Raw genomic sequence first — 14767 nt, forward strand, 5'->3', positions numbered from 1 at the left:
CTGCCAGTGTTGTTTTTTTGTTAATTCCACAGTAACTGTAACTCTTGTAACTACAGACATCAGCTCAGAAAAATCCAGTAATCTTACCATTAGTGAGTAAATAAATAAATAGTGCCTGTGTTGAGCCATTGTGAAATTTGTTTGTTGCAAATACAGTGTCATTTGAAATTATCATCCCTGTGTGGACGGGAACCAGAAACTGGGTCTCTGAGGCAAAAGGAATGGCTCCTGTTACCTTTTTAGGACACGAGTTACTTGATCTCCTGGAGGAACCAGTTTAACAAAGGGATACCTAACAAAGGAGAGGAAACATCATTATCCACCACAAATAAATATGGCTTGGAATTTTGAAAGTTAATTTGTCTGTAATTGACCAGACTCATTTCACAAAAGAACACTTGCTTTCAGTCAAAATGCGTGCTTGTGATCTTGTGGGGTTTTTGTTTGCCGAGCTACACTTTCTAGTTAATTTGAGATACCATCCTGAAAATTTTAATGAAATAATGTTAATATAACATTGCTGTTGCAATACTTATTCTGAAAGGTGTGTTCTTACTGCTTGTGCCCGTTTTTGGATACTCAGCTGTGAATAGCTCTGGAAGGACACTTTGTCATTAACTATTAACTAAAGTTTCTTTGTCCAGCTGCTTAATACAGCAGCAAAAGGACTGCTAGGTTGTCACCTGCCTTCATGGAAAATGGCATGACTAAAGACAATTGGTATTTGAGCAGGTTTAGTCTATTTAGGATTATGGTGACTACTTTTTTATTCTTGGATAAACTTGTAGCAGAGAAGAAATGTGGTAATTCAGGCTTATTAATGGATGAAGGATCTGAAGTAGGAAAGTGTTCAATTTTTTTATTTTATTAATTTACTGGATAAAAACTGAGTAATTGTGCCATTCCTAGGAACTGTCAATTCAGGACTAAAGGCCTGAAGACAGAGCAAGTTCAGGAAGAGGACTGTATTTTGTCTCTACCTGTAAAATCTTGGATGCTCCCACCTTATTCTGCAGAATTACCACTGCATACTTGCCTTTACTCTTTACACAATATAATGGGCATCTTTTGACATTGTCAGATTATGAAGCTGAATAGGTTTCCTCTTGCACAGTCCTGCTTATGCTAAAGGTGTACAAAGTACTTGCTGGGAGACTCCAAAGTCTTAATTGCAAATTAATTACAAGATGTTGAATTTCTTGTTCTTTCTTGTTAGCAAGGTAAGATGCAAGGAAAGGTTTGGTGTTTTGAATGGCATCCTTGTTGGGAAGAGGCAGAGGATAGTTTTGGAGACACTGAAACAGAAGTTTAAAGGAGCTTGGTTGTGTGTTCTCTGTCTGTGTGCAGTGGAGTCAAGAATTAAGTTTCTTGCATCCAGACATATTCCATGTAATCTTACATAAAGACAGCATCTTCCTTAAATTGTCTGGTAATGGTCTTCTGGATTGGATTGCAGTACTGGATATGAAAAGAAATTCTGCAGGTGCATTAGAGCTATTGAGTGTAGCAGGTATTGTAGCTCTTCTTGGAATAATGGAATAATTCATGCTTTCAGCTTCAAATAGCAAACAAGCAGACTGAAAGTAACTGATTTTGAGAGGAGAGGCTGATCAGCTTCTCTGTAGTGACATCAGTATTCATTTTCTGATTTTATTTTGATTATTTTCCAGAAATAAAAGATCTGAAATCTGTTGTTGAGGTGGTGCATTTTGGGTTTTTTTGCAGACAATAGCAACTGTAGACTTAATTCCTGTAAGCTTAGAAATAAGCTTTGTAAATGATAATGCACTTCACTTTATAATAGCCAGGATAAAGGTAGTTGATCTCAGGTATTTCTCACTCCTCCTGAATACTTCCTGCCTAGCAATTCCACTGTAAGACATTTGCATAAATAAAGGAAAACAACTGCTTATGAACCTGCAATTGGATTGCTTTGTATAAACTCTTGTTTCCTCTTCCTTTCTCCTGCTCAGAAGTGCAGTTCAGCTTCTGCCTCAGCTTTAGGACATTTTCCAGGGCACAAGGCCATATTAAAAGTGCAGTTGAAGGTTTTCTGGTTTAGTTGCTTTACCTGCTACTTGGACCATACTCTGTTGATGAGATACATGTCCCAGGCTTTCCTAGGTAATGTGATGATAATACTTTGCTACCACACAGATGGAATGGGGAGCTCTACAGAGTCACAGCTCCGTAGTTAAAGGCTGGAGGAAGCTGCAAGCCCTTCACAGGCAGTCTGGGTGTTAGGGATGGAGAGCAGCTTGTGTTACAGAAGGTTGGGTGTGTTCAGTGTGTGTGATTTATGTGCAGTTGGCATGCTGTTGTTTGACCCTGGCTGCCTTAAGCCTGAAGGGTCAGGGAGGGGAGCTGGTGGGAATTGGAGTTCTAGAGGCAACAAGGGTAGCACGTCCAGAGTGGGACTCCAGACATATCTGTTCATCTTACCTGTACTTTGCCCCTGAATCTGATCAGAGAAGAGCTTGTAACAGCTGTTTACTGTTGGCTTAGAGGAGCTACCTGTACTCAGGTTTATTCCTCAAAAATGATCACAGAAGGTGATTGATATTGCAAAGTATGGGGGTGCATGGGGTGTCATGGTGCCAAAGTGATGATATGGCAGCAGAGAATGATCAGTCTTTGTGTTAAAAGATTCAGTGTTTGCATTGTTTAAACTTTAATCAGCCATCCCTGGTGGAACAGCAAGCATGTGTTTAGAGTAATGCTTGATTTGTAATAAATTTGGTATTAGGGCAATGTTTTAATAGTACTCAGCTTGCAATGAAGGGATAGCTGAAACTACAAAGGTCATTAAGCATGGCCCATTAATGTTGGGGTATGTGGTTTTTGGCAATATTAAACTCCGTGTAACTGCATGTGCATTCTTCTGTCCTCACCAAAGACACTGTCAACTGAAAAATAATTGAAATAGTTCTTTGAGTAGGAAAAGTTTAGATTATTTAGAATTAAATCAGTATGATTACTTGCACTGAATAGATCTGTCCTGTTCACAAGTGTACTGACTCCCAGGCAACGTTCCTGCTTTTCTAAGTAAAATTTCTTACCTGTAACTATTCAGCTAATACATTTCAAGCATGTATGGCATCGGAGGTTTCCTTGGCCAGTTGGTGCATTACTGTAAGCTTAGAACTGTTACAAACTCTTCATGGTGACAGAAAGCTCTGGTGTGAAGTTTTTTGGTGAACACATTTCACATGAGTAGTGAGTGACCAGTTACAAATAGCACACAATTGAGGGAGCTTTAGAGGTGAGTGGGGCCTATCAAAGCACTGGTACCTTTTGGGGATCATCCTAAAGCACTAATGCCACCTCTTCTGAAATTCTGAAAACCTGAGGTATTAGGAGATACTTCTTAAATACAGAGGTCAATACAGAACATTTAGGAGAGTGTGAAGTGTCATACCTACTGTTAGTATTATTTTTACTGTGAGGTTAGTTTTTTGGTTTCTTTTTGTTTTTCTCCCTATCTTCTGCCTCCATTCAAGGTCACACTCAAAATTTTTTGTGGTCAGAAATAGGAAGTCTGAGGTACACTAGTGGGTTGAAGTTGCACAGCTTCAAAGCTCACTGTTGCCTCATGCTGAGCGTAGCTACAACTTCCTTGTCCTCTGAAAATTTCTACCCCTTTTGTTTGTTGTTTTGAAAGAAGGATAAAACCTTATCCTTCTTGTAAATATTTCTCTCTCAGCATTAAACTACTGTGCCCTAATCCTGAAAACTCAGTGGCTGGGAGTACTTGCAAGTCTCTTTATCTATCAAAGATTTCTTTAAATACTTGAGCTGGACTTGAATGTGGTCTCTTAATTCTGTGTTCGTACAAGGAAGGAAGTAGCACTTGATACTTACTTGGAAGAGGATTTATGCCACCTTATGAACATCTGAAACCTGCTTTTTTTTTTTTTTTTTTTTTTTTTTTTATCTTCAGGGAAAGCTACTCTTGCAGTTACAGGAATGCTACGAAGTCCAAAGGAACACAGTTCATTGGAGGGTGTAAGCTATGGCGAGAAGTGCCTCTCTCTCCCCCAAAATAATGTATTTAAATTTTAGTTTCTTGTTGCAATTGTCTACCAGGTTGTATTGGGATTGACATTTTTGTGCTGGTATTTTATTTATATAGAAAGCATTCTACAGAAGTGTGGGTTTGATTAGATTTCACTTACACTTTGTCCTACTTGGTCAAACCTTTGTTTCCAGTAGGAGTTGTGTTACCTGACTGGACCACAAATAGGGAAAAATTAAAGATAAAGCACATGATGGAAAATTTGCAGCAGCTCTTACTGACTCCTGAAGGTTGAAGTGTAGTCTGAATTCTATAACGAGATGTAGTTAAGTCTAAAGAAAAAAAAAGGCAAAAATTGTTGCAGCTTGTTACAGAAGAGAAAAGAACTGAAGTGTAAGAAGCAGAGTAGCAAAATAAGTGTGAAGATTGAGCAATAGTAAATTGAGTCATGTGATTACAGCGTGCATCTGGAAGTCTCTTTAGTTCTGCAGTTACAAAAGATTACACAAATTTCGTACGTCCACTTCTTTTTTGACTATACAGCTGCTGTTGTGTGACCATAGCATGTTGAACTTTGAAAGAGATGGCATCCACAGAAATAGGAGCTGCAAAGCAGTGACTCCAATCTGATGTGCCAGATGGAAGCTTGCATGAGGCAAGGAGAATGAAAACCTGCACAGGACAGTAGCAGCATCATTTTTATGTCTGAATCAAAACCAGAGCTGCTATTTAGTGTGTAACTGTCCCACCAAAGTGTCAAGTGTGGCCTCAATGGCAGCTTTTTTCCACTTGTTTGTGAAATTGGTTTTCATGCTTAAGTTTAATCAGATGTGTCACAAGAATGCTTTAAGTGTAATTGTCCTCTAATTTCAACGAAAAATGTGACCTAGAAACTAATACTGAAAACCAGTGGAAATACTAATTCTTACTATGTAAGTTAAAAGGAAATATTTTGATTCGTTCTACTTGCTGGAGTGTAGCATTTACTTTTGTAAGTTACCTTTTAAAGAATGCTGTTTGAATTAAGTATAATAAATGACAACACTATTAAGCCTTTAAAAATGGAACTGCAGAAATGTGCATTTGAAGGGAAGATAGTCTATAATTGATGAAGTTTAGGGGATGGTAACTGAAGTATGTGAGGGTGGGTGTTTGGAATGAAAATTTCCCATAAAAAATGGGGAAATAGAGAAGTGGGTCTGGACTTTAAATGAAGATACACTTTGTATAGAGGTGGTACAAATCCACAATCAATAGTATCAACAGAATTCTTGATGAGTTTGAGAAGTTATTTACTACCACATATTAAGATACATAAAGCAGCCATGTATCTGTTGGTGAACCACAAGGGATTGTTTTATATAAGAGTATGAGAGTATTAACACTGACATACTGCAGGGAATCTGCAGTAGGAGAGGTGAAATCAGTCTTACATCAAGTGGGGGAGGAAGTGTTTGTTTCTTGCACAAATACGCTTTAAAACTGCCATATTCCCATGCTTCATGTTTGTAACATCTGCAAAAAATAATTCAGCTGTAGCAAGCGATTACAAAACCATTGAGGATATAGCATTCTGCAGCTGGGGGACTTCTGAGAAGGGGAAACTGAAAGGGAGGACTTCAGTAAGGTGCAGCATTGGTTTCTGTAAGTGAGAGATCTGAGTTCTCCAACAGGCTGCAGTTGAATTTTTAAAGTCACTGTTCTTTTTGACAGCGTGTATGGTGGATTTTGGGCTATTTTGTTTACTTGGTAGTCTTTTGTGATTAGAAGTTGTAAGGCACAGGAAATAGCTTTATAGTTCCTTCCTCCCACAAGTTGTAATTCATTTGTGGCCATCAGGATGTTTTTCTTGGCTTATCTCTTTCTGTTCAGTTTGCCTTGCACATCTGCCACATAAATTATGAAACTGAACTTGAAAAGCTGAAAATGTATTTCAAATCCTACCATACATAATGAAGATTGTATCATTGGTCAGAAGGAGTATGACTGCTCCTTGCATAGAAGATCTGGAATAATACCTGGCATTCATGGACTAAATTGACTGGTGTCATATTTGTAATGGTTCTGAGGAGTGGCTGAAAAATAAACAACTTCGAATGGTCAAGTATCACTAATGTTGTGCTGTTACCTCTCTGTAACCTGAGGTATTTCACCAGGCATTTTGGCAGATGGGTCCCCATCTGTTTCTTTGTTGAATGCGGACTGCTGGCTTCGTATTTGGTATCCATATGTTTTATCTGTAAGGCTTTAAATCTAAGCTGCATGTTTTATAACAAAAGTGACATTACTGACAGGAGCAAAATGAAAATGCATTAAGTTTGTTACATGTTTTTTAGTTAGTTTGTCTTCACCCAGCAAGAAGAAAGAGGCTGGCTGAGAGTAAATATATGAGTTCACTGAAGGGAAGAGCAGCACCATCTTTATTTGGAAGGCGATTAATGTCTTCTTCTCTGAATACTTGTTAATAGCATTAGGTGCATAGATGCCTAATATCCATTGTATTGTTTGGGATAACAGGTGGATAAATAATGTCCTGTGTCTGTGAACCAGTCTGCACATTGAGCTGACAGAGTGTCATAGCGTAGAGAAATCTCATCCTGAAATGCATTTTTCTCTTTGACTTTGTATTAAATCCTTTTGGTTTCTTGGAACACAGGTTTGACTAGTGATCATCCGAAATCCCTCAGAGCCTGAAGGAAGGGATGCTCACAGAAACAAGTGGAGTTAATAGATGCTGCCCCTGGTTCTGGAGTGCTGCTTGCTCTGTGTCCCAGCCTCTGGTGGTTTGGGAGGCAGCGCTGTGCGGATCGGGATCGATTCTTTTTTAGCTCAGCAATTCAAATGCTCTGTTGAAAGTATTTGATGCCCAGATGGATAAGTATTAAATGATTTTTTTAATTGGCAAAAGTGTTTCTGGAAACTAATTAACAGTTTAATAGATGCCAAGATTCCCACACCTGGGAGTGGGGGAAATAATGTATTCTGTACTCACGCAAGTTGTGTAGCTTTTTTATTTACAGTATGTTCTCAGTAGTTGAAACTAACTTCTGCACACAGTTTAAAAAAGGATCATTTAATATTAAAGCAACTTCTTTGCATTCTCAGAAAGCTTTCCCTCTATTTCCACCCCTCCTTTACAGGAACCTTTTAATCTAGATACTAAAAATAGTTCAGATGCATGACTCATAGGAGTTGAATGGTGAGGATGAGATGGTGTTCACTCTCGTCTTTCACTGCTCTCTCTGAGGGCTTCATCTTAAATGCGTGTGTGTCTGTGGGTGGGGGTCTCCTAGATAACTGTATTGTGAAAATATTGCCAGGGCCTGCCTTGTCTCTTCTCCAGATGTTGAGTGTTCACTTGGCTCATTATATATAGTGCATTCAGTCCTTCACTCTTCCAAAAAACAAATGCAGCTACAATCTCAAATGTCTAGAAGCAGCTCTACATTATACATTAGTCTCCTTTTGCCTTAAGTTCTCAGCCCCTCTACTGATTTTTGGGAAATCTGAAAACAAATTGCTACTGTTGTGTTTGGATAATATTCCTAAAACATGCACCCGTGGATCATGTGAGCAGTAGCTCGTGGGTCCCTATCTTGTCTTAGTCGGTGACTGCAGCTTCTCAGCTGAGGAGGAACAGCAGCTGAGCTGTTGGCAAAATCAGCTGCTTGAAGACAAAGGCGGCACTCGAACTGCAGGGGTAGGGAAGTGGCTCAGCCTCCAGGTGTGAGTTACTGCTGCCTTCGTTCAGAGCTGTACTTGGAGCTACCACCGTGCTGGTGACGCCATCTCTGAGAGAAAGCACTCTAGTTATCACCTGTGTGTCTTTCCATAGAAGTAGTGGGGATGTTTAGATGGAGATAGGAAAGGTGAATAAATGAACCATGTGCCTGTGTTCTTCCTTATTCAGTTCAAGCCAACTTTCCTTGTGCTGTACTTCAATGTTTTCTTAACTATTTTATGCCATTTATGATCCTTTCTGGTTGCATAATGCAATCCATTCAGTTTTAGATCCGAGAAGCACCAGCACAGAGCTGTGGGATTGTTTCTTTACTGGGGTTTGTCCATGTGGAATGCAAGCACTGTTAACTGTAATGGTCTCCTTTGCTATGTCACCAAGTGAGGTGATGAGATTTGATTCAGAGTCGGTAACATCTGTTCTGTCATGACCAAGTTTAAAGCGTGCTTTGCCTTTGTTCACTGTGAAAGTCACAGGAAACACAGAGAAAACTTTCTAAAAATAAGGAAACTACTAACAAAATTACTAAAAGAATGAGATTAAAGTATTAGTATGTGAGACTGCCTTTTGAAAGGATAATGTTAAACATTCAGAAGATAAAATCATGTTTTGTCTGTTTTGGCACATTAAATAACAAAAGGTTAAAGTATTTGCTTCTTGTAAGACTTTGGCGCCACACTTCATAGTGCTGTGTAGTAACAGAGCTTCTCTTGTCCTCTGTTTATCCAGACCCTGCCTGCTCTACCAGACTAATTTCTTTATTTAAAAAAAAAAAATTCTTAAGTGTTGCTGTTTGTTTGAATAGCATTAATGTTCATACTGGATGTATGGTACATACATGTGAGTAAAGCTTGAATTTTTTTTCTTCTGTGCTTAGTCCTTAAGCAGATATTTGCAGAATGGTGTTTCATTGGAAACTGTTAATGGTGGTAAAATGTACAAAGTTTCTCATGTCAGCTTTTAGTATTTTAGTGTTCCCAGTTGTAAAATTAAAAAAAAAAAGGAAAACAGAAGGTGCATAATCCAGTGGTGTCCTTGGAGTAATAGTTAAAGGCATAATATTATGCACATAGGAGTTCCATGTATACATGATAATGTAATTGGTTTGAAATATACATTGAAAAAAATTTAACTGTGTAGCCAGGTTTCTTGTTCCTACGGCCGAGTCCCTCAGCACAGTGGGTGGCTTCCCAGAGGCTTGAGAAGTGTTTCTAATTAGGCTCACCCTGTCCAATCCAATACCTTTATCATCACTATAAAGAAATTGTTGTAATGTCCCCTCTCTGTGGCTTCTGGTTATTTTAGTTGTCATAAGATTAGACCTGGCATTTCACAAATCTTCTGTGGATCTGATGTCCAGAGTTGTGCTTGTGTCCTCGGTGACACCACCCACATCAATAGCAGCTCTAATCCTGATGGTGCTTTTAATGGAGTGCTCTGACTCTCGCCCCAGGGCATATTCAAGGCTTTTACATTTGTGCAGAAACACTGACAAAGATCTGTTAGGCTTTCTGATTCCTTAATATGTTTTCAAGTAAGTTGCATTCTGAATGGATGGATATTTATTATTCTTTTGTTACCTTTAGTGTAGAAATACCTTCTTTTCTCGTGGTACTTATTTTTTTCTAGGCAGGTTTGCTGTGCACATGTTATTGAAAGATTTCTGCATGTTTAAGAAACTGCTGGTATTTGAGCACTCATACAAAATGCTGAGTTCGTGATGTTTGAAGATCTGAAAATTTGAGGTGTAACACTATTCATTTCCTGATAAACGATTATCTTAGGAATAGTTCCTTCAAAAGAACATTGCTCCCAAAATCTGGCCATGAACTGCAAGCTTCCTTTGAGTTGTGATTTCATGCACTTTGAAAGTATTGTCAGGGTGGTGAGGGAACAGAACACCACTGACCATGGAAAATATGTGGAAAATAGAGGAGATGGGGAGCATGAAGTGGAAATATCTGTGTGATGTTCTTTTTGCAAAACCATGGGCACTGAAGTATTTACTCTTCCTAGTGCTTTATGCTGCATCCAGGGTTCTCACCAAAGTGTTAAATCACATGAACAAAAATTGTTGCATCTTTTCCTTTAGCAGGTTTGCTGGCAGTGTATTTAAATGATTGCTATGAAATGTTGAGGGTTAATTTTAGAGTAGACATTAGCTGAGAAAATACTCTTGTGTTTCTCTTGCTGACTTTATGCAGAGCCTTGTGTCCCCACATCCATGTTTCCAAAGAGTTTCTGGTTCAAGGTATATGGTGTAGAGAGAATTAGGCTGGGATTTTTTTTCAGTGTGGAACCAGCAGTGATTGATGTGGATAATTAGTTCAGGCACAACAAAACTGATTGTAATGTTACCAATTGGAAGCTATTACTACAAGCAGTACAGTTATAGTTGTGTATAAGTGATTGTAATCTCCTAACAGATAATTGAGCTGACTTCAGTTACAGCATATGAATCTGTGGAGAACACCTCATGGTCCTGAACAATGAAAAATCTTCACTCTGAAACAAACATTTCAATTCAGGATGTAGTGTTTATTTAATTTTTTATTAGCATCTTGGGTGGAAGTACAGTGATTTTACTTAGCCAGCATAAAAGTGGTTTTAAAATAATTTCTTAGTCTGGAATAGAAAATAAATTCTTTATCAGTAATTGTTTTGTGGATATTTTGGGGGGGGGGGGGGGGAGGAAACCCCAACAGTGATGAAGCACTAATATGTTATGGGGAGCAGAATATACCTCATGGCCGTCAGTATTGTCCTTCTGAGCATTACAGCTTGATTCATGTGGTGGTGTGTAAAATCAGAAGCCTGAGCAGAGTAGGCAGATATATCTATTGGAGTCTGTTGAAATCAAACACAGAAGTTTTCTGCAGATATATTTATCACTTACTAGTGGTCATGTGTATTTATGTCCACATTGTGGGTTATGTTCAGTATCTGCTGATAGGGAGCAGGAAGACGGGGCTGCTCTTAAAGTCTGCCTGTTTTTTGTGTCATCTGTGAAGTGTTCCTGCAGTCTGTAAGGTTTTATTTTCATGCAGGTCATCCACAAGCTGCCTTTCATTTCCCTGTTTCAAAGAATAGTGCTGAGGACAATCTCAGACCTGTAGGATTTTTATCCTCTTCATGCCTGAAAGTTCAAGTGCTTTCAGACTATTGCAGCTATAAAGGTTGAAGTGGCAGATACTTGGTGAATGTTTGGCTGCGCCTTCATAGGTTCTCTGAGCTGCGTTTTACATGGGGAGGTACAGAACTTCCTGTCCCCTCTTGCTGCCTGCTTGTTCTCCCTAATACCAGCTAAACAGCATTTGTACCTCAAATTATACAGCTGAGGTATGTGCTTCCTCTGCTCTTCCCTTCTCGCTTATTTCCTTGGGTTTTAGCACACTGTAGGTTATGACACTTTAATCTCAAAAGTAGCAATCTCAAAATGTAACTTAAAATTTGAAGCAGTTTACGATTGATTGAATTCTTTGAAAAATGCAGACAAAATTGTGGACAAAGTAGGATTTCAGGGATAAGTGGTGCAACTATTAATTTTCAATATATGTCAAATGCTAGTTTATAAAATGCATGTAAAACATTTCTTTACAGGGAAATGTCTTATTTTCTGATGCAGTTGGAGATGGTCAGGTATTTACAGCTGTTACCCGCTGACTTTCATTAGCCATGTCCATTTATTCACATGGAGGAATTTAGTCTCAGACTTGAGCTACCTGTTCAGTGTTGCTCTAAATTGCAGATGTAGACATTTAAAGTTGCAAGAAAATTAAAAGCATGTTGCTGACTGTCACAGTGTTGCTCGTTCCATAGAGATGTGACAGTGCCCTCTCTTGGCTTTTGAAAACAATTTTATTTTTTTAAAAAGAAAATTATACTGAAATAACTTTTTAGGGGTATAATAAAGAGTAAAAATCTTTTGTCATTAATCTCATTTAATAGACTTAAATGTAAGACACAGAAGAATGCAACAGTTTGTGGTGTTCATGTCAACCCCTTTATTGCTGTGCACTTATTTTGAGTGTAACTTTCCAAATGTACTTTCCTGCTTAATGTCTTTGTCCATTTCAAAAGTTTCTGTAAATGTTCTTGTCACGAGATTCCAGTGATGCAGGGTTTCTATGAACGATTTGGGGTGAATCCAGATGCAGTCTGGCAGATAGGAGGGGGTTTTAAGCACTGCTTGAGAAGTTCCTTTCTGTCAGCCCCGAGTGTTGCACGGCCGTTTGTTTGCAGAGCAGCCTGTCCATGCGATCCAGCACGATTCCCTGGAAGCTGCCCAGGATAAACTAATCAGAGAGCCCCCCCTGGTGTCGGAAAGTGTCCTCAGATATTAAATTTATATCAATCACAGGAAGTCTTGGCAATCAAGCTAGTCACTTTTTCCCTTCACATCTGGACATAAATTATTTTTTTCTGCAAAGGTCACAGGAATCATGGGTAGGGCACGGAATGAGGGCCATAGAAAACATGGGAAAGGAAGAATAAAACTGTATTTCCACCTTTTTAGAAATGGTTATTTTTAAGTGACCTGGAATGATGCCAAACTATACAACAGTGAAGGGGTTTTTTTCTCCTTGAGGTTTACATTTGTTGCTGAATTAAATGTGGCTCTAAGATGCTTTGGTTTGGAACGTTTCATTCCATTAGATCTCAGCTTGGCATTTATAAAAAAAGAGCTTTCTCTTAGTTGCTGAGAACAATAACTTTTCTGCAGGAGGGGTTTAGAAGTCGAGCATGTTTCTGTACTTAGAGGCTTAACTGCACCTTTTTTCTCTTGGCATTACTTAATTTCCCTTGTTTTCCTTCCGTTTCCCCCTTCCAGCCGTGCTGCTGCTTTAGCCACGTGCTCTGAGCTCTTACATAGCCAATGCTGCCATTTGTTTTTGTACACTAAGTTTGCATCTCTTCAAGCATTTTCCATTCTTAAATTCTTTGCTCTAAGAAATTAAGGAAATACTTCATTTTATGCTTCCCCCTCCCAAGTCTCCATCAAGTCTCTCAAACAAATGCTTAAGGAGGGGTTATAAAAACAAGCAGAACCCTTGCATTCAGTTCCCTGCCTCTCCTTGCTTCGGACAAGGGAACCAGTGTGCTGGAAGCTGCAGATTCTGAAGCCTGGAGCTTTGGGGTTGTGTTTTTTCCATGCATGTGGGAAATAAAGATGGGATTGGTTTACATTTGTATGTACAGTAAAGAAAATACCAGAAACAGAAGCTTGAGGTGCATTCAGCATAAATGAATTTGTAAAATCTTAATTGCTGTTGTTCTGAGCTACTGCTGTGTTCTTACATGCTTGCTGTAATATAGATAGGTTCTGTGAGCTTGCTGATTATTTATTCAGTCATGTAGCTTATGCTCTCTTTAGACACAAAGTTGAATAAAATCATACATCAGGATCTGACAGCAGGAATTCTCATGCTGAGAATCCAAGATTAGGTCCAGAAATTTTATTCTGTTTTAACAATTACCTTCTGTATCCCCTTTCAGACTTAAGGGGATCTCATTCTTGTTTCTGCTGTTTATAACTCCCAGTTCCAAGATCTTTGCTATCCTTATGCCAAATAAAATTGAGCAGGAGTTGCTTGAATGCTGCTTTGTGCAAATTCCTGCATGGACAGAGGGATAACTGTTGGAATGACTATTGAGTATCTTGATACTTTTTTTGTTGTTGTTCTTTTAGATCTTTCAGGTTCAGAAGAGGTTTTTAAGCAGCAAATGCTTTCTCCACGTTGCATTATAAATCATTAGATCTTTCCTACAGTTTAATTAATTTGTCTTTGTGGGTTGGTTTGTATTGAAAATACTCAGAGGGGTTTTTCTTAGCTTCTGAATCAGTTGTGTGATGTACTTTTAAGTAAACTTTCAAACTTCTGACATGATAGGTGTAAATGTGTTGTTTCAGTACACTGCAGCTATGAAGGGAAAGCAGAGACCACCAGGTCTCCTTTCACTGCTGATTTCACTGCTGTTTTGAGTTCTGGTGCTCCAGAACTGAGAGTTATTTTCAGAATTTCTATGAGTGAGGTTTTAGGGCTGCTCGCTCACCTTAGAAGATGAGGGAAATGATTCTGTTATCAAACACATCTGGATGCTTTTAGGGGCACAAAGAGGTTGCTGGGCTCACATTTTGCTAGTTTGAAGGATTAATTAAAAAAGAAATCACATATTTATTATTTTAATGTTAACAGCATGGACAAAATTTTTCCAAATAAGGTTTTTCTGTGACTTCTCAGAGACAGCCTGAGCTCCTTGCAGCATTTGCATTGCTGTAATTGTAACTGAGTGCTCTGCAGCTTCTCTTTTGCTGTTTTCCCTTAATTAATTAAGTGCAAGCTAGGAAACAGACTTTCTAGTGAATCTCATCTCACTTACTCTAGTCTACCATGTGATTTTTTTTATTTGTTAGTTTTTCACTAGCACCTGTTTGGTACTGATATTCTTGAATTTCTCTTGTAGCATCACTCAAAAAAAAAATTGCTTCTGATTGAGTTATAAAACCTCTTGCAAATAACTTTACTATTACAAACCTGTAAGCAAACCATACGTAGCTGCAGAAGCTATCAGCTTTGACTCTGGTGGTTTGGTTTGGATTTTAATTTGACCCAAAGCCATTTTTACTGGACTGAATTCAGCTGTAATGTAATCCCCAGTTTCTCATCTGTATTCTTGAAGACTAATAGAATAGTAAAACCTTCTTAAAGATAACTTAAATGTGGTGTATAGTGTCCTCAGGGTAACTTGTGCACTAAAGCTGTTTTCTTTCCCACTCTGTAGAGGTATCTCATTAAGTGAGATACGCACTAGTGTTATTATTAAGTTTTCATGTGTTTCTCAGTTTTGATGCTAATCTTCATGTGTGTGAATTTTTTTTCCTTTGCAGCACCAATGTGGTTATGAATTATTCAGAAATAGAGTCTAAGGTTCGAGAAGCAACCAACGATGATCCATGGGGACCTTCAGGGCAACTCATGGGAGAGATTGCCAAGTAAGTGATAATTTGACTC

General features: G+C 38.6%; 1 protein-coding gene across 1 annotated transcript in view; it reads left to right on the forward strand.

Moving 5' to 3' along the window:
* Positions 1–14767, forward strand: part of CLINT1 (clathrin interactor 1) — a 47582-nt gene that overhangs the window by 10750 nt on the left and 22065 nt on the right. The window contains exon 2 of the mRNA XM_048319935.1: positions 14644–14748. Within this exon, the coding sequence (XP_048175892.1) occupies positions 14644–14748 (105 nt within the window). The remainder of the gene's footprint in view (positions 1–14643; positions 14749–14767) is intronic.

This window comes from Corvus hawaiiensis, chromosome 15 (assembly GCF_020740725.1).
Source record: "Corvus hawaiiensis isolate bCorHaw1 chromosome 15, bCorHaw1.pri.cur, whole genome shotgun sequence".
NCBI classification, from domain to species: Eukaryota; Metazoa; Chordata; class Aves; order Passeriformes; family Corvidae; genus Corvus; species Corvus hawaiiensis.